This window comes from Coptis chinensis, chromosome 4 (genome assembly GCF_015680905.1).
Source record: "Coptis chinensis isolate HL-2020 chromosome 4, ASM1568090v1, whole genome shotgun sequence".
Classification (NCBI taxonomy): Eukaryota; Viridiplantae; Streptophyta; class Magnoliopsida; order Ranunculales; family Ranunculaceae; genus Coptis; species Coptis chinensis.
Window position 1 is genome coordinate 24,575,632 of NC_141459.1, and position 20,479 is coordinate 24,596,110.

At 36.3% G+C, this 20,479-nt stretch overlaps 1 protein-coding gene and 1 long non-coding RNA gene across 4 annotated transcripts in view; both read left to right on the top strand.

Annotated features, from left to right (window-relative positions):
• The window catches only part of LOC147502831 (uncharacterized), a 29,215-nt gene extending 13,544 nt beyond the window's left edge, over nucleotides 1-15,671 (top strand). Inside the window, exons 1-7 of one of the 3 annotated variants that reach the window (XR_015220066.1) lie at nucleotides 9,716-9,873; nucleotides 10,263-10,332; nucleotides 10,871-10,998; nucleotides 12,841-12,908; nucleotides 14,110-14,211; nucleotides 14,376-14,448; nucleotides 14,752-15,671. This is a non-coding gene — a long non-coding RNA (uncharacterized LOC147502831). Of the gene's footprint in view, nucleotides 1-9,715; nucleotides 9,874-10,262; nucleotides 10,333-10,870; nucleotides 10,999-12,840; nucleotides 12,909-14,109; nucleotides 14,212-14,375; nucleotides 14,449-14,751 lie in introns of those variants that run through there. The other 2 variants (XR_015220067.1, XR_015220065.1) reach the window with 2 other exon arrangements.
• A 2,132-nt stretch (nucleotides 15,672-17,803) lies between these two features.
• Nucleotides 17,804-19,283, top strand: LOC147502832 (F-box protein At3g07870-like). The gene has a single exon (XM_086603909.1). It carries the CDS (start codon nucleotides 17,821-17,823, stop codon nucleotides 19,168-19,170), a length of 1,350 nt encoding a protein of 449 aa, XP_086460035.1. The 5' UTR covers nucleotides 17,804-17,820; the 3' UTR covers nucleotides 19,171-19,283.
• Nucleotides 19,284-20,479: the final 1,196 nt, after the last annotated feature.

The window sequence follows — 20,479 nt, forward strand, 5'->3', positions numbered from 1 at the left end:
GAGATAGTATTATATTGGGGCGAGAGATGGTTAGTGACACCACCGAAAGATTAGAGTGATCTGAATCGGTTTGCTCCGCAGCCAGTCGTCGAAAAAGCTATCTGGGATATAGGCGTCGTCCTTGGAATTTTATGAAGGTGACGGGGTATTTACGAAAGTATCTCCAAAGAAGGGAATTGGAGGTTCTGGATGAAAGGAAACTTGCACCTAGATATGTGGGACCATTCATGATTATCCGGAAGATCTCGAGAGCTAGCTTATAAGCTAGAGCTACCGAAAGGCTATCCGCGTGTCCATAACGTGTTCCATATCTCGATGCTTTACGCAAGTATGAGCGGATCCACTACATGTTGTCGATTTAGAATCATTGGAGTTGGAAGAAGACATTACCTATCCGGGAAGGGCCAGTTCAGATTCTAGATCACGAAAAAAAGAGATTGAGGTCCAAGGTCATTCCATTGGTAAAAGTTTTATGGAGAAATCACAACGTGGAGGAAGCAACATGGGAGAAAGAAGCCGATATGAGGCAACAATATCCAGAATTGTTCGAGAACTAAGGTATGATTTAATTTAGAGGATCTAAATTTTTCTTTTAAGGAGGGTAGGATGTAAAGTCCTGAATTATTATTAAGGGTATTTTTGTAAATTTCATATCAACTCTAGGGTCGTTCTGTAAATTGGTGCGTCGGGTTTATTTTTCAACCATCGTAAACTTCATCAAACTTAACTCCGACTCATAAGTCCGTTAGGTAAGCGATCCATATCACGAAAATTTGACAAAAATGGCGGTTAGCGGTTTTACGCGTCTTGAAGGCAGCGCGAGTTAAACGCTTCTGTAGGAGGAGTTTATTATTATAGCTTGCGGAGAGATAGAATATGGAAGATTAAATTTAGCGGGATGAGCGGAGAAATAATTACGACGCCGACGTCAAATTCGTTAGTGGTTAGGAGTCTAAGTAGGGCGTTAAGTCTAATTAGGATATATTGGGCTTGGGCCTAAATATATCACGCCCAAATAGAAAAAAAAAAATCGCTAAACATGAAAAAAAAAAAATCGGCCCAAGCAAAAATCGCACCCTTCATCTTCTTCTTCTCCAATTTTGGCTACTTTTCAAAAACCCTAGGAGAGAGAGAGACCTAGTCCTCTCAATTCCTATCGATTCTACCACAATCCTTCACACTCCAACCTAGAAACACTACACTAAAAGTAATCTTGGAATTGGAAATTCGAAATGCATCCAAGCGAAACCGGTGGAATCGGCGACGGTGAGTGAATTCCTCTCCAATCAATTCAAACCCATTTAATTCCAACAACCAATCACTAACAACGGTTGAATTCAGTGTGGAGACTAGCAAAAATTCAGATTTTGCCGTAACACAGTGTCGAAGGTGAGTTAGTTTAAGCCTCAATCAAATAATTTGAACTTCGATTTCGTTCTATTGGGTTGTATTGATGAAGGATGATTGAAATTGGGTGGTTGTTAGGTCGACAGCAGCTGTGGGAGGAGACAAAGTGGGGCGATTTTGGTGGAGCAGCAAGCTAGGAGCGATTTTCACTTCTCGACTTCGGTAAAATTGCTATATTCACTTTAATTTAAAAGAAGTTATGTTAGTCTAAACTTGGTTTAGGATTTGATTCAAGAATGCACGCGATTGATAAGAAACACGGCAGTAATTGTAATTAGATTTGATATGAACCAAGAGGGTGGAATGGGTTGTAGTGGAAATTTGGAATTGGATTGGGATCTTATTACAAATGGAAATTGTGTGGGATGGGAGGAGAGTGAATACGAAGCATCTAAAGGGGTTAAGTTACTGAGAAAATATATGTAAGAACTGGAAATGGCACGAGTCGGTTCATGGCCGACGATCTATCGGTGTTCATAACGGTTTGTGGTGGCCTATAGCAGTTTAGAACAAAACTTTTGGGTAACTGGAAGGGTAGTACGTTAATAATTACTTTAGTGGTTAATATAATCAACGAGTAATTATTTCTCTCGACTTATGTTGAAAGGAAATATTAATTGTCTTCTTCGGGTTCTAATAGATTTATGATTGGGCTTATCTGATGTTATAGGAGTGATCTCGAGTGAATTTGATTAAGTGGGCTTGATTCGGTTAAGTGGGCTGGAGGAGAACGGAGCTTGCTAAGGTAGGAACCTACATACCAGTATATAGCCTGCTTATTTTCATGCATGATTTGAATCGTTTAAATAGGAAATAGATAGTTGTGTATCAACCATGCATGTATATATGATATTCATGTTTTGCATTGTATTTCCTCGCTATAAACTATATATATATAGATAGCTTTCGCGTGAAATGGGTTTTCTGTAAAATCGGGGGTAGCGAGGGATTGTTTCTTTGTTAAAAGTGAAAAACTGGTTTTGGGAAAGGTTCAAATCGTCTCTTGTCTCGATGGGGAGACAGAGATGGATTTTGAAATCTGCGGTAAGGATTACCCGGTTGTTTGTAACTAGGTGCAAGATTCTGGATTGTTCCCCGGATGGTTGTTGTTATTTACGATGATTAGCCGTTTGGGAATCATCGGTTGTTATTTACTATGGCCCGGCGTTTGGGGAGTCATAGGTTGTTCTACTCGCGATTTGGAAATCCAGGAACTCACACCTATATAATCAACAGTTTTAAAAGAAAAACTAGATATGTAACTAGAGTATTTGAAAACAATCGGTAATACGAGTATATATATATATATATATATATATATATATATATATATATATATATATATATATATATATATATATATATATATAGATATTACTATGTTTATCACGAGGGGATTTAGAAAAGGAACTGTGAATTCCTATAAAGAAGGAACTGTTGTCGCATTTCCGGAGACGGCAGTTCGCTCTAGGATTCCAACTGTGGTGTACACCTTTCGAGGTGGTGGGCCACCTTTAAAGGGATGCATCACTGGATGTAGTCCGGGAATTCCTTTTCTACTTTTCTAGATAACCATGCTTGTACGTGTCACGCTGTATGGTGATTAGCTTGTGTGGGGTTACATGTTACCTCGATGAGGTTTAGACGCGAGGAGTGAGAGTTTAGTCCACTCCTGGATGTGTGTCAGGATCCTGAGCAGTCTGCAGTCGTCGAACGGTTGACCACCGTAAGTTAGGTGACAGCCCGTATGGGGGTCGTGGTCACAGGGCCCACCTGAGCCCTAAAAGCTTTGGGGATTTTGTGTGTCTGAACACAACAACGGCATTTCATCTCCCTCGCCGTAAAATCGGGAAAACAACGGTGCATGGTTCACACCGGAAGTCTTGAACCGAGATTGCCTGCGGATCACGAAAATCGTACCCTCCCATTCTAATAGGATGCAGCGGTCACAATAGTTGTATGATGATTGTGAAAACTCTATTTTAAATATCAATGAAGCATGTCGAGATGATTTCTGCTAGTTAGTGATGTATATATACATAGTCACTATATTTGAATACTATTATAGAAACCCTGCATGTTTCAAATGTTTTCTATAAGTAGACTATTTATTGGCTATGTGCGTTTCTACTGGGCATAGTTGTTTGCTCATCCTACTTAACATTTCAGACGAGCCAGTTGCAGAGGAGGCTTTTCCTAACCCTAGCGATGAGGGTTATGGGGATTTGGGAGGATTCCCTTATGCTTGACGAGACAGTCAAGTTTATATTTTAAAAGGGCGTGTATAGAGATAAGCTAGGTTATTCTTTTGCTGTATATAATGAGCATAGCTCTTTTCTTTTGGTTGTATAGTAAGAGGCTAGTTCATTTGGTTGTATATATGGTGAGCTAGGCCATTTTGATGTAATATTTGATGTATTTAAGTAGCAGTTACACTTACATAGTTGGTGGATGGGATTTGATGTTGTTTAGAAGGTTGGTTTGTATATATATGGTTGTTGGAAGGTTGTAGTTAGAATTTCCAGGTTTATGACAGGTTTATGACAGGTTTTAGGGTTTACGAATGTCGATCAAACAAAGGAAACTCTGCCGAAATTTCGGTAGAATCGGGATAGGTGTCTGCCTCGAGATTCATTCCACGTCCTCGGGATGTGTGATGGGTCTCGAGGCGTGACACAAACATATACAAAATATCTAAGCTGAAGAAAGACTTTAGTAAGTCTTTTGAGATGAAGGATTTGGGTCAAGCAAAGCAGATACTTGGGATGCGGATCACTCGTGATAGAAAGAGTGGGAAGTTGTGGCTTTCTCAAGAAAACTACATTGAGAAGGTGTTGAAGAGATTCAACATGGATCAAGCGAAGCCAGTCAGTTGTCCGTTTGGTGGCCAGTTCCATATGACCAAAGAGATGTGTCCAAAGGGTGAGCATGAGCAGAGTTAGATGGAAAAGATTCCTTATGCATCCGTAGTGGACAGCTTGATGTACGCAATGGTGTGTACAATACCGGATATAGCTTTTGCCGTGGGCGTTGTAAGCTGATTTCTGTCAAATCCGGAGAAAGAGCATTGGGAAGGTGTTAAGTGGATATTGAGATATCTCAAAGGCACTTCCAAATCGTGTTTGTGCTTTGGTGGAAGTAAGCCCTTACTTGAAGGCTACACTGATGCAGACATGGCAGGTGATATTGACTCGATGAAGTCCACCTCCGGTTATCTGATTACTTTTGCAGGGGGAGTAGTTTCTTGGCAATCAAAATTTCAAAAGTGTGTTGCTCTCTCCACTACAGAAACCGAGTATATTGCAGCCACTGAGTGTTGCAAAGAGTTACTATGGATGAAGAGGTTCTTCGACGAACTAGGGCTAAAGCAGAAACAGTTTATAGTTCTATGTGACAGTCAGAGCGCCATCCATTTGAGCAAGAATCCGAGTTTTCATTTTAGATCCAAGCACATACACGTGCGTTATCATTGGATTAGAGAAGTACTCGAAGACAAGCATTTGTGTATCGAGAAGATCCATACCGACAAGAACGGGTCGGATATGATGACCAAAGTCTTACCGAAAGGTAAGTTTGATGTTTGTTGTACTATTGTCGGAATGGCAGCACACTCCTCCTGTTAATTTGGAAATTGCATGGAGGAATCCCCCCTCACTGTTCGGGCGGGAGAGATTATTAGCTTTATCCCTCACATGAGGAGAGAGAAAAGGAGTTCATTCTGCGTGGAAATGTTTGAGTGCGACCCGCGCTCAGATTGGCCTTGACCAAGGCGCGACCTGCGCCCATGCCGTGGAAGACTTCCAGTACCTTCAGCGCGACCCATGCTCGACTTGGTCTTGCCCGAGGCGCGACCCGCGCCCAAGTCTATTTTCAGAAGAAAATTGAGACCGCGAGTTTGTAATAAGAGTTAGAGTTTTTGGCAAAACATAACACCTAGTAAACACACGAGAGGCAACACAAAAGTCAGAGAAAACCCAATCTTGAAAGCTATCAAGATTGAGAGATAACTTTTACAGAGATACAACCCTGTAAAGAGATAAAAGTAATCTAGTAAGGTGAGAGACTGAAAGAAGAGATTGTAATCTTCATTCCCACTTTATATAAAGACGAGCTCTTGTGGAAGTAGGCACCATTGGCTGAACAACGGTATATCTTTGTGTTGTGGTATGCATTTAATTCTGCTTTACATCATTATCTGTTATTAATAGTTGTTTAGCGAGTTGGGCATGTTAGTATATGTTGTAGTTGATATTTAGAATTTGTCTAGAGTTAAATTGTGTTCAAATATAAGTTATCTGTGTAGTGGGGGAATCGATTGGTATTGGTATAAACCCTAACAACCGATTCCCAGGCACAGCTGAATCGTGAAAGAAAGCTTCAAATTCCACAAATCGGACATCAAGAGAGACAACCAGTTTTCTTGTCGCAGGATTGTAACATATGTAGCCTTTCTGTGTGGTAGAATAACCAACAAACACACATCAAGTAGCCCGAGCATCAAATTTATCTCGATGAATAGCTTGTTGATGCACATAACAGACATACCCAAACACTTGCAAATGATAGAGATCTAGTGGCCTAGCTTTGAGCACTTCCAATGGGGATTTAAAACCAAGAACCCGACTGGGAAGACGATTAATCAAATAGGCAACAGTTAAGACGCCATGAGACTAGTAATGCTTAGGAACATTCATGCCCAACATAAGAGCACGAGTGGTCTCCAAAAGGTGTCTGTTCTTTCTTTTCGCAGTTTGAAACCTAAGCCATTCGGTTTGGAATTCTCACGCGAGGTGTGCCAACACAGCTAGTTTGATGAATTATCCCCTAGCTACAAAGATACTCTGGTAACATACCTTTACAAAACTTAGTGCCATTGTCAGATCTAAACGTCTTGATAGTAGCACCAAACTGGTTAGTAATCATAGTATGAAAATCCTTTAATACAGTCACAACCTCAGTTTTTGATTTCAATAAATATAACCATGTAGCACGAGATTTATCATCAATGAACAACACAAAATACTTATAGCCATCATAAGAATTAATAGGAGCAGGTTCCCATAAATCAGAATGAATTAACTCAAACAACTTATTTGACATAGAATTCGAGTTTGGAAATGATAAACGAGTTTGTTTAGAAAATTGACAAACATCACAAACATCATCAGAGTTTAAAGAAAGATGCGGAAACAAATTTGACAAGACATGACTAGATGGATCGCCAAGTCTTTTATGCAAAATCTACGACTCTCAAGTAAATCACTAAAAGCTTGACACGCCTTCTTATGCGACTTCAACAAATAGAGTCCATTGGAATAAATTCCTTCACCAATCGTCCTCTTTGACTTTCGATCCTGAAAGACGACAGAGTTAGGAGAAAAAATGACGTCACAATTTAAAGAATTGGTAAGTTTTCCAACAAATAGAAGTTGAACAGGGAATGAAGGAACAACTAGAGCATCACTCTTGAATTTTTTGATAAAAAAAATTCACTTGATCAAAATGGGAACGGTGGAACCATTTGCTATGGAAATATTATGATTTTCATTTTTGGACACAAAATTATGGACAGAGGCAGGGCAGTTAGCCATATGATCAGTAGCCCCTGAATCAATTATCCATGAGTTACTATTTTCTGACACAGTAAAATAGGCATGTAAATTACCAGACACATGAGTTGGGGCAAACTGACCTTTGCTAGAAGACATGGACTTAGTGAGTTGTTGGAGAATTTGACTTAACTGATGACTAATATCTGAGTTGGATATTGATGTCTCGGCAACAACAGTATGCTCTTTCTTGGACAGTTCATTTTCCTTCTTAAGATGTGGATATAATTCCCAACAACGATCCTTGGTGTGCCAGTTCTTTTCACAATTATCACAGTGAGACGGTTCCCTTTTTCCCTTACCCTTTTCAAATCCCTGTGACTTCTTTCTAAAATTGTTTTTGCAAGTATCTGATGGATTCGAGATTGAGGACTTTACCTCGGAGTTCATGGTTTTCTTCCTTGTTTCCTCCTTCTGAATAGTTGCACAAACAACAGCAAGTGATGGAATAGTGCTTTCCATTAGAATGTTGCTTTCCAAATTTTCATATTCTGGTTTAAGACTACGAAATATTGTGAAGATTTTATCCTCTTCAGTCCGTTTCAACAGAGTCTTCGCATCAGTGGTATGTGGACGATATATGTTTAACTCATCCCACAATTTCTTCAAATTCCCAAGGTGTTCTATAAAAGTTTTCTCATCTTGTTGCAAAGCACCGATTGCGAGTTGAAGTTCAAACACACGGGCAGAATTGTTCTGGTTTCCGTATAAATCTTCAATTGAATCCCACATCTCCTTCGCAGAATCAGAAAAAGTAAAAATCCCAGCAATAGTAGACTCCATAGAATTAAGTAACCAAGATCGAACAAGCTGATCATTGGAAACCCAATTCTCATATTTGGCATCATCAATGGCAGGACACACCTTTGCACAATTAATGTACCTAATTTCCTCTTTCCACCAAGCAATAGCGAAACTGTCCTAGACCAAGGTATATAGTTCGTTCCATTCAAGAGAACTGATGACAGCTTCCAACCAGGATTAAAATCAGTCTCTGTTGTAACAGCAGACTTTGGGTTTGGTTTTGGATCTGACATAGTTGTATTGTGTTTATCTAGATTGATTTAGAGATAGATTAAGCGCTCTGCTCTGATACCATGTAGAATTGAACACCTAATTAAAGAGATAAAACACAATGATTTATAGTGGTTCGGTGCCAATACAGCAACCTACGTCCACGGGAGAAGAAAGGTTTCATATTGCTTGATTGATTTGGTTTTTGTGTTACAGAGGTGTTTATATAGCACAACATGAGTGCATATTCGTGTCTATAGTTTCCAAAATGATTGGAGACTTTCCTTTATAGAAAACATACGAATCCGATAAATCTTTGCCAAAACCGACTAGGGCGCGCCCCGCGCTCCAATTAATCTTGCTCAAGGCGCGACCCGCACTCTTGCCTTGGTCGACTAAACAGTACCTTCACGCGCGACCTGCGCTCGCCTTGGCCTTGCCCAAGGCGTGACCCGCGCCTTCTCTTTCTTCTCCCACAACAACAAATTACTCAAAAGGTTCCACGACTATTAGTGGAGAAAAGTAGTATTTACATACCACTCTGGCTGCACTCGTACACTGTAAAAATAAATAAATAAAAGGCACGATGAAAGCCCAAATTGTTATACTACACTAGTACGCTGTAAGAAAATCTTTATATATATATATATATATATATATATATATATATATATATATATATAATAGCAATCCCTTTTGCTGCGATATGAGAGTGTCCACGTAATCAAATTTTAAGTACCCTTTTTACTCCTAACAATTTAGGTGAATCCCTTTTGTTTTGTTGACGCAAAGAAAACAAAACAAAACCAAAAACCCTTTCTTTTCACCCTTCGTCTCTCCAAAGAAAAAAAAAAACAGTAAGCTTTCAGACAGAATGGAGAAAATGGACCCTTCGATCTCAAATCCGCTGTTCTCAACAACCAAGAAATTAATTAAACTTCATCGCTTAAACTCTCTTGCGTTCTCTCTCAATTCGACTGTCACCGTAAATCTCATGTAAGTAATTTATAATTTGCTTTGTTTTGTATTGCTTTGATTTTACTTCTGTTTTCGTTAGCTTGCATCTTCGTGCCTCATTCGAATCATTTGAAAGAAATTGACTCTAACACAATAATCAAAAAGATTAATGAAAGGAATGGATTGAGTTGGAAGAAAGGAATGCTAATTCTTCAAAGTTAGTTATGTGGAATAAATTCAAGCACACAAAAAGGCTCTCTTTACTCATTGCATTGTCCGTGTATGATTTTTAGTTTTTTTTTTTTTGAGTTGCTCGCAATATTTACATCTTTCTTTACAAATATTTAGTGTTCAAATATTTCCCAACAATCTGTTTTACTTTGTTGTTTCTGGATTGAACATGTGATTAATTGGAATAAAATTGTGTCCAATGTTTGTCAAAAAGCCTCATAGAATGTTATCTCTGACCATCATTCTTACAACTATATACGTATATGTACAAAAGAGTTCTGAGAGTAGCAAACATGATTCCAATTTAAACTCTGAAAAGTGATCAAACCTTTAACCTAATAAAAAGTGATCAAACCTAAACCTAAAAAACCTGCAAACCAAAACCCGCGAAAAGTTAAACACTTAGACCCAAAAGAAAAAATAATTCGTCGCATAAAAAAAACCTTTCTTCCCTGTCCATCACTTCTATAAAAAAGAAGGGGGTTTGAATGATCGGTTCTTCCCAGCATATATATTAGACAAATCGAATTTAAATAATAACCGGGAGACTCTCTTCAAATCAGATATATACAAGATATAAGACCCCCACAAAAAACCCCACGAATTCTCCCCTCTTTGGCGCTCCAACTATGCTATATTCACCATCTCTTTCAAGGTAACGAATCTCTAACTTTAACTTTTTTTTTTGCTTGAAAGAAGTGATTATACGAAAGTGCCATCCAAACTTATTATCGGTATCTCTCTCTCAAAAAAATTCTATACGCTTCTTCTTCACCTAAATCTAACGAGGGAGAAGTTCACTGCTTCTCAGTATAAGCTAAAAGCTAACAAATAAAGTTTTAGATCCACAAGGTAAATTTGAAGTCCATGTCAATTGTTTTTCTTTTCTCTCTCTTTTGTGTATTTACGAGAGTTACTCCCCCCTCTCTCTCTCTAGAACAATGGGTATTTTTTATTGGTGGTAAATTGGGTTTTTGATTGAGTTTATTGTTTTTGGATTTAGCATGGTTTTTTTGTAATGACATTTGGTTCAGTTTGGTGTAGGAAATCAATAACCAAAATATTGGTTTTGGGTCTTTGTCACTTGAAGAAGAGTCTGCTCCATTACCCAAAGGTATGAATTAGAGCTGAATTAATAAATTTGTGATATTGGTAGGAAGTATGGACTCACCTTTTTATTATCTTTGGCTTGAGGACTGAAATCTACATATGGCATGAGAAAATCGTGTCTGTCATTAGTTGTTATTTATCTCTTTCTTCACATTTGTACTTTCGAGTCTCTCACTCATCATTTTTTCCGTCACTTTTCTTGAGTTCTCTATCTCAATTAGCAAAACATGGATAATGTTCGCCTATTCCTCTCATAAGTATCTTTTTTTCTTCTCTAGCCTATTTGCCACTGCACTCTTTCTTTTTTGCTTGAGAAAAAGGACCATGCTTAGAATTTGGAAGTGTTTTCTCCATCTATTTTTTAGGTTATCAATTAATTGTTTACTTTAGTTTTGGTCACAAAATACACACCAATTACAAGAGCTTCTAGATTCTCAGAGTTTTTCTTTGATTAATAGTTCCCACTTTAATTTCATCTTTCATGTTTATGTAATTAATCAGTGTCAATTATCGCAAGTGCATTGTTTGATATCTCAATACAGTATTTATGGTAAATCATCAGTTGAAATTGATCGACATTTGATTTTGCTATCGGCGGGTGTCATATTGTTTGGAATCGTTTGCACTTCGTTGAACTTGCCACAATTGAAAGGTGAAATCCCTTGATCAGGTAATTAGTCATGTATATATGTTTTTCTATCTACAGTTCTTTTATTTCTCTGCATACATTGTTGTAGTTCATGTTCATATATCCACCACTTTGTTCATGTAGTTTTAGGTATACAAGTAGTTATGTGTTTTCACCTTATCAAATTTTACCCCTTTTTCTCTGATACTCTGTTTATAATGTGGCAATTTTTATTTTACTGAATGTTAATGTTTGGTCATCGATTATTATTCCTAATATGCACAACTCAAGTTGGAATTTTATTACTAGGTATTAAAATATATATATATATATATAAAAAATATATATATATATATATATAAATAATATATATATATATATTGTCGAGCAAGGTATAAGGGTGGGATCATGCAATGGAAGCCATATCCATTAGACATGGGAACCATTGTGGAGGCCCCTCTTACGGACATAAGCTCTAACGATTATCTTAGAAAGAGATAGGACGAAAGCAGCTTGGTCAATTATTATAGCATGGAAACTTAAGCACATTTTTTTGTGAATGAAACTTCATGCATTGTAGCAACTTAGCTTAGAGAAAGAACTTGAAAAACTAAAAAAAACAACTTTTGTACGTGCCAGGGATAGTATGACACTAAAGGTTCTTTCAATGAATCCAATTTGTTATCGTAATTCGAGTAGGTATGCATCTTATAACCTTTAACATGTCATATTTGAGGAGTTGCAGTTGCATGATCACAGTCCGGCTATTCTATCCTTTTTGGATTCCTTTAGATCCAGGAACCCCTTTAGATTTTTTTAGCATACTCTTAGTAGTAGTTAAGACTGTCCCATCTATGGCAAACCCTCCTTATATATGGATGGACCATTTTAATTAGATCGGCAACATCAGGTACATTGGCCATGGTCCCAGACTCCCAGTGTTCCGATATGATTTCACGCTTCATATAGCATAGGAATGATAGGATAGACCAAAGTGTTTAAGTTGGTACAACATGTTTACATGGAAATATATCAAAACATGCTATGGTCTGTAGTCCTTTGTCTTAGTTATATTCAGAAACCTTCGTACAACCATAAATTATGTTATCACTGAATAACACAATCCTAGGCGCACGGTATTATGGGACTCAATGCGCAGGGTGATTGTGTGCTTTCCTATTTCTTTTTCCTTTTTTTTTTCTCTTAGATCTGTTCTCGATCATGTTAGTGTTGAATGCTTCAAAAAGGTGCTATTAATTCAGGGATGTTAGGGTAACTGAACACATGTAATCAACAAACTATATACCAAAAATGAAGAAATTGTGTTTTTCCACTATCTGAGTTGTCCACTAGAACAAACAATAATAACTACCAAGATATCGTCAAGGTTAACAACATTTTATCGTGATATATCCAATTAGAAAATTAAATAAGATTTCAAGAAATGATTTAAGATATTTAATTATTTGTGGTTTGCTACTGTTCTTTTAAGCAAAAGAGGTGATATTGTATTGTGTAGCTACTAAGCCAAGAAAATGTGCTTTATTTGATTGCTATGCTTTTATATTCTCTTTTCTAGGCAGTTGCGTCTCTATTTTTCTCACAATTCTTTTTTAGGAAGAGATGTGTATCTGAAATCGGCCTAACCAACTACTTGGAAGGAACTCCTTAGAATGATATAGTGTAATTTTTCGTTCATGGAGATCTTCCGTTTAAATCACTTGATGATAAGCATTGTGCATGTTGGATATGCACTCTTCTGATTTTCATTGGTTCTACCATAACATTATTTTTTTCAAATACGAAATTAATTCTTTGAGTTTGTAAATTTTGATTTGCTGGATTTTGTGTAACTTGATTTCTATTGATTTATGTTATGCATAGAGGAGAGGCTGAAGTGCAGTCCATGTGCATTGCAAATATGGAGGCCCTGGTGGAAATATTGCAATAGAGTAAGTCAATTCCATCTCTTCCATATAGTTATGCTATTTAGAAATAGCAAGTAATGCTAATTGCCTGTTTCTAGATCTAAAATTATGCTTTCAATTTCGTTTTTATATTTCTATAGAGTATACCATTTGACATGAATATGTTTGGGAAATTCTATAGTTAGCCATTTTAGTTTAAACTTTAGAGCTTTAAAACCACATTTCTACATTATATATATAATCCACAATGATGTGTTAGATATTTTCACCAAGTTATTTCGTACTATCAGGAGAAAGGTCCTAGGTTCTTTCACTATGCACTTTCTGTGAATAAATTTAAATAGGGATTCATGGTTTGTGGCACTCATGTTACATACATACTATAGGTTTATGAGAAGTATATTGATCAGCTTTGAGTGTATAGAAGCTCTAAGTCTAGCTTTTAGATGAAGAGCTGTTGATAAAAATGTTTATAGTTTAAGTTTAGCTTCTCATAAATATTTCAAGCTACATCAAATATGTCTAATGAATATATTTTGAGAAGAAAGAAGAAAATAGCCACTGTATGTGTAAATGATGGCGTCTTTTGAAATAAAAAACCGAGGGAGTTTATTTTGTGGCGTGTGGTGCGAGAATGAACACACGTGTGTAGGGGGGTATCAGCTTGCAGTAACTGTTTCTATGAAGTATCAACAGGTGGTATCCGTCTCTTGCCTTCAAAAGTAGTGAGGATAATAGTGACTAATTAATCTCATTTAGGATCTTAAGTGTATCTCAAACATAACTTTGAGAAATGTCTTAGTGTTACAATAGGTAGTTGTAATGTCATTTATTGTTGAAGGGCATAACTAGAAGGTACTTGATATGTCAATGGGGATGGCCGGATGGGGATGAGACCTGTGATGGGTTATTCCAGATAGTTTTAACAATGCTTTGATAAGAATTTGTGGTCTTGGTCTGTTGGACACTTAAATGTTTGATGATCAGACTCTTTGGTGTATATAGGATTGAAATTTTTTAGGCTTACCAAACATGATAGCTAGATTGCTCATTGTTGGTCATTATTTGTCTAGCTTGCTTATTCAATTGAAAAGTTATTCTCAAGTTAAAAGAGTCCGAATCGATATTAAATATAAAGCAATTTATTTCGGTTTGATTTTTCTTACAAACATCCTACTTTAATCTATTCTTCAAAATCTTGACAAGTAGTCTTACACGTTTGCAGATAACCATGGTCGATATGTTATATTGGTGTATACAAGTTTTGAAGTAGGACGCTTGCAGGTGTTAGATTCATCTCTATTGCTCTGTCGTTGATATAACATAGGTCGGTTGAGTAGTAAGATATACCAAATTTATATTGACTATGCTGATCTCCCTTTATTTTTCTGAGGTTTGTCCCATTTGTATATTCTGTCATAATTTTTAATGTTATTTATATCTTATTTTTTTGGCTGATTACTTTAACAATAATTTACCTGTCTCTTGTAGCAAAGAGTGTATGATGACATAATGAATGAACAATGGAATTGTGGGATTTGTCAAGCAATTTCATATTCTTTGGGTATGAAAGTTACTTAATGAAAGTTAAAGTTCAGATTTTAAATGACAACTAAATTCATTCATTGCAAGTTTGCAACCGAGAAATTTGATCATTCAATTCTTTCAATTTTATCTTTTTTTTTATTTATTTATTTAAATACTGGGTATTGGGTTGAAGAGATTACAAAATAAAGACCGAGTACATTACACCAAGAATGTTGTTTTGGTTTTTGTAAGCTTCTTTAGTTTGTTATTGCCCGCCTATGCCTTTTTTTTGTTGTTTGTTGGGGTTGAGTTGTTCTTATATGGTGCTTTTGTTCATTAGGGCTGGAGACATCCTTGGAAGGGTCATGGTGATCACGCACATGGGCATGGACATGGACTTGAGAATGAGGTATGACATGACCATTTGTGCTTTGTCTAAGGTCATAATATGTGACCTAACCATGTCCAACTTTGTGATTTAGTATACAATATATGTCTTGCATTATGATATAGACACACATTGAATGAATTAAAGCATTTATTCTTTTATATGCTGCATGGGGGTATGCATTGTTCATTCTATGTGCTACTAGAATATGATCCGAGAGACTGAGAGTGAGACTACATTATGATATTTAAGGTTGTAAATAATAATTGAACAACACGGTCTAAGAATTAGTTTTCCTAAACTGTATAATGGGAGTGTTGGACTAGAACAAATGTTTTTCTATAAATTTGCTTTGGCAGGCCGGTCTTCAATTGCTTTGGCCAATATTTCGGTCTACCTTTTGAAGACTTCCAGCTCCGCATGGCCTCTGTGTAAAATGCATTCATACAATTCATGGTGATCAATCCGTGACTCGGAACTCCAACTATGGTATAACGGTGAGGGCTAACATTATTTGGGAAGGAACTCTTAGAAGCGTATGTGATAAAAGAGGCAAGGATAGACATGATGAGCTCACCATCCAGTATAATATAAAACTTCTTTTCTCTAGCAGTGATAGAAAGGAGTCGTAGCTGTAGGTTGTGGAGGATATGATCATGAGAAGGAGCAACATAACCTATGGGGTGCATGTGCATTCCCAACCTTTGTAGCAGAATATAAAATTGGAATACAAGTCATATGTTTGTAGTTTTCTTTACATTGTCATCCAGGTAGTTGTATGTAACTTTCCTATGATAAGGATGTTTCAGTGTTGGTCAGAGTAACTTCAAATCTAGCTAAATAGTTGTGATATTGAGCAATTAAGATTTGAGATCAAGCATATATATTCGCCCCCTCAAAGTGCGAGTTTTTTTTTTTTTTGCCAAAGATATTCAGACTTGAATTGTTAGATTTAATAAAATACTTATCAATTTAATTTTGCACTTGCTAAAAACATGTTTAACAAATTACTGAACTTCCGTATATCCAACTTCTAGAAATGTTGTTCCCACGCACTTGATTATCATTAAACAATTGAGCTCAAATGATCACATTTCATCTAAACTAACAGGAAAAAAAATGATCAATTAATCTAAATTATAAATTGCTAACAAAATAAATGATATGCAACTTTTAGGTCACTTAGTCATAAGATCATCCACTATTAATGTAGCAAGAGATAGGTTGTTTGGAAGCGGTGAAAGTAACCCCACGTGTTAAGTAAAGTAATGGGCCCAAAATTTGGACATCTTAATACGGCCCCATTCATACAAAAAAACCGTATTTTAGTCCACAGTCAAAAAGTTTGACATTTTAATACACTATAAAGCTCATTGATAAAAAAAACAGTATAACAAATTATTGGCGTTGGGAACTTTGATAAATTAATTTATTATATGAGTTTCAATATAGTTTAGAAGTAAGATTTTTTATACATAATAATAAAATAAAAAAGTATATATTCAGTAAACAGGTTCCGTTTAAATGAGTAATTTATATAATTATTTTTGTCATTAATTGAATTCCCATTGATTTTGTTAAATAAACGGTTTTGTTACATATATGAATTTACATAATTATTCGATCTTTTTGACATTATAATTATGATAAGGTTCATTGTTTGTGTGGGCTAATATGGAGGTTGGATTAGAAAATTTAATTTTTTGAATGTTGTATTGTTGTTGTCTTGAGAGGGCAACTGGCCTGTTAACATATCATCATGTTAGTAGAAGCTACAACGTGGCTACTCCCGTTCTATGTTAGGCATCTTTTGATGGATTATTCAGTCTACTCACGAACTCACTTAGTATTGAATGGGAAAGTATGATATTTGAATCATTACAATATTCTAAAGCTAAAACTTTTTGGTACATAATAATTCGATAAAAAAGAATTAAAAAAAAATCAATTATATGAAAACGGTTCACGTTCTATGAAGGGTGCCAATTTATGTAATTTAAGTAAATAATTCTGTTTTCACAAAATGTGAACTGAATATGTTCCGCCTATGAATTAAAGTGTAAATTAGGGAGGAAAAAATGGCTGGTTGTCAAAATATAATCAATTAAAAAGTGTCGCCGACAGTTAAATTTTAAGAGTTCAATGACTTTTCCAATTTGAATTTGTGCATAAAAGAAAGATATGTTCTACTTTTAAATTTTAGGATTTGTTAGTGGTTTGGTCATAAATCAAATTAATTATGTTTGTTGAGCTATTTTTTTTATTTTATTAATACTATATTATTATGCTTCAACGCCATTTCTACGAATCATTATAGTATTTTATAATTAAATTTTTTTGATACATAATAATTTAAAAAATATTACAAATAATCAAATCAATTTTATGAAAAAGGTCTCCGTTTGAACGGGCTCAAAAACTAGTTGCTAGATAGACCCACTTAAAAGTTAAAACGTAGTCTGATCCTTATTATACCTGCTGGGAATCGAATCACATCCACGTAATTCAAGCGCAACCGAGCCACCGATGCAGAGTGCAGACAGTGACAATAAAATTCACTATTTGCATTTTTTTTTTCGATAATCAATTCACTATTTGCATGTTAGCAAGCAAGAAACGTGGTGCCACTGAAAGGTGGGCATTAATTAAGTTATGACAAAACGGACCACTTTAAAGAAGTCGCCACTTGGAGAAGAGTCGGGCCCAAGTTGTGGTGTGCTTAAAGTTAAAACCTTTAGGGGTTGTTTGTTTTTTTTTGAATTCAGCATTCAGAACCTATGACAAAACGGACCACTTTAAGAAAACAAGAAGTCGGTACGGCTAATTAAACTTGGAGTCCATGATATCCACTTTGTTGAGATATATATCGGTAAGGTAAAATTAAAAACTAAATGGAGCCCAAGTTGTTAGTGTTTAAAATAGATAGCTTAAAATTGTTATTTCTCTTGAAAAACCTTTTTTAGAATTAAAGAATTTATAAGGGAAGTTGAGTTAATTTTCTGAGAAAAAAGGTTGTTAAACATGAATAGAAGCGCAAGAGAAGAACGCCGCGTATATTATCGATTCAAGAAGGATCATAAAACGGTGTGTTCATGGAATCTCCCAGAAGAAATTTCCTTGAACATATTCTCCAGGTTACAAATTAGGTATCTCCTTCGATGCATGTGTGTTTGCAAATCATGGCAAACTATAATATCTGATCCCTACCTAGTTTCTATGCACCTCGCTTGCGCACCCCTAGTAAACGACCCTTATCTTTTACTAATCGTTAAGGACTCCATCAAAGTCAAAGATATTAACCTTAACTTCTACCCTGATCCCTACCATGGATTTCAGATTTCTCCCACGACGAAGTTGTATACTGCTGAGAATGTTGGCTGTATTGACGAGGCAGTAAAGCCCCTTCCAATGCCACCCGTCCTTCAACCACAACCACCCCTCCTTGAACCACCCATTCAGCATATGTCCTTCGGGGTTGAAGGTTCCTGTAATGGGTTGCTTTGTTTAAATAGCTTAAAATTGCCTCAAGAACCTATTTATGTTTGGAATCCTTTCACAGGACACATCTCGAAGCTTCCATCTTTTAGTACCAAAACGATTGAAAAATGCTACTTTTCGTGTTTTGGTCACAGTTATATCCTTAACGAGTACAAGATATTAGCATTCGTACTTCATAACTACACCGACGCATATTATAGTGGTTATAGCAGTGACGACGAAATACTTACTCTAGAAGCTGAGGTGTTAACACTTGGTTCAGATTCATGGAGAAGGATTAGAAGGGTCCCATATCCCCCACGCGATGACGAATACATTTCCACGAATGGTGCTTTTCACTGGTTGTCGTTGAAGCAGGACGAACTTGGTTGCCAATTGCAAATTGGTTCTTTTGATCTTGCAAAAGAAAAGTTTCAACTTATTCTATTACCGTCAAGCATGAGCAATAGTTTTAGTGTAAATATTGGTGCCTTGGGAGGTTGTCTTTCTGCGGTCGATTATTCTTCTCCTAAACATGTTGTTGAGGTATGGACAATGAAGCAATATGGAGTACAAGAGTCTTGGACTAGACAATATGAGATATCGATGCATGACAACGTGGGTCATTTGAGGCCACTGTGCCTTTTGAAGTGTGGAACAGTTCTATTTGATTGTAATTGGGGTGAGTTGGTTTTGTATGATCCTGGAAAGCGGCAGATTAGGAAAATTGGACTCCGAAGGAGTTCAAATGAACCCAAGTTATGTTTCTTTAATGTAATTGTTCACAGCGGAACCCTTGTTTCACCTATGTGGGGCAATGAAGTTGAATGTACAGGTAACAAGCGGAAGCTAAAGAACTTGTCGTTTGGGAATTATCGAAGAAGCACTAATTAAGCTTAGACATAAAAGATATCGTAGTGCAGTGGCTGGTGATAGAGTGCTCTGTTGCAAACTGTAAAAATAAGCTAGTTTACTTCAATTCTCTTCTAAACAAGATTTGACTTATTTTCCAGGACTTCAATTTGAATACTTAATGCACCACTATTACTATGTCATTTTGTTTGCTTAAGGTTAAGAAGGTTGATTATTTGATACAGTAAGTCTAATACTATAACCTTAACCGATCTTTTAACCCCTAGATGAGCCAATTAGGATTTTCCCCCACTAGATGGGAAATTAGGGTCTACCCCTAAATACACACACAAAAAAAAGTCAAATTGGATTGACCGAATTTTTATTGTGTGTATTTAGGAGGGAGACAATAATTTCCCATCTAGTGGGGGAAATTCTAATTGGCTCATCTAGTAGGGGTTAACACTAGTTCACCCATCTTTTAATTATGATCTTTTAATCAAAAACTACTTTAAGTGTTGAAAATCTTGGGTGTGATGAGGGTGCCCTAGAGCTCAGAGTTGAGAAGCCTGCAACGGGAATGTTGTTTAGCTATGTTAATGACCTCATTGAATTTTATGCAAGATATGGAAAGAGATGGGATTTGGTATTTGTAAAAGAAGCAGTTCGGAAGATGATAATAGGGTTTGTTCGCCTGAAGGAAAGGCTCGACCTATATCATAAAGTCAAGTTAATATGTGTCCATCATAAAAAACAGATTGCAAAACTAGAATTACAGCAGCTCTTCGCCTTGATGAAGAGTGGACAATAACCTTTGTGATACTTGGACATAACCATGGTTTAAGTCCAACCAAGATAGTTCCATTAGCTATTGGTGTGATAGTCTGAAACTCTGAACCACTTTTGGTGTCATTTTGTCTCTCAAGTCTGAACCACTCTTGAATTGTTATGGGATTGTACTTAATTGTGTTACTTGTACGTTCATGCAACCTGGTGTTTAGTTACTGATTTTAATTTGGTGATATCTTAATGATTCTCTCTCTCTAACCTCTTAACTATATTTCCTTTTTCTTAGCTTTGTTATTAGAAATTCTAGTCAGCATCAGCGTGAGTCTTTAATGAAACTGGGTAACCACGTTTTTTATTGGATAATAGGTAACCACGTTAGTTACTGTCTCTTTGTTAGTAAAACTGTTGGGTACGTAAAGTATTACTCTCCTACCCATTTAAGTGATAGAGAAGCATATTTAGCTATTAGTAGTGATTGAAACAATTGCTCTATACATTCCCACAACTTATTAACATAATCATGTACTTACGTAAAATGTTCCACCCATGTTTGTTGCTAGCT

Bases quoted from the DNA above. Each gene is read 5' to 3' on its own strand.
- LOC147502832 (XM_086603909.1), top strand. From the start codon at position 17,821: ATGAATAGAAGCGCAAGAGAAGAACGCCGCGTATATTATCGATTCAAG.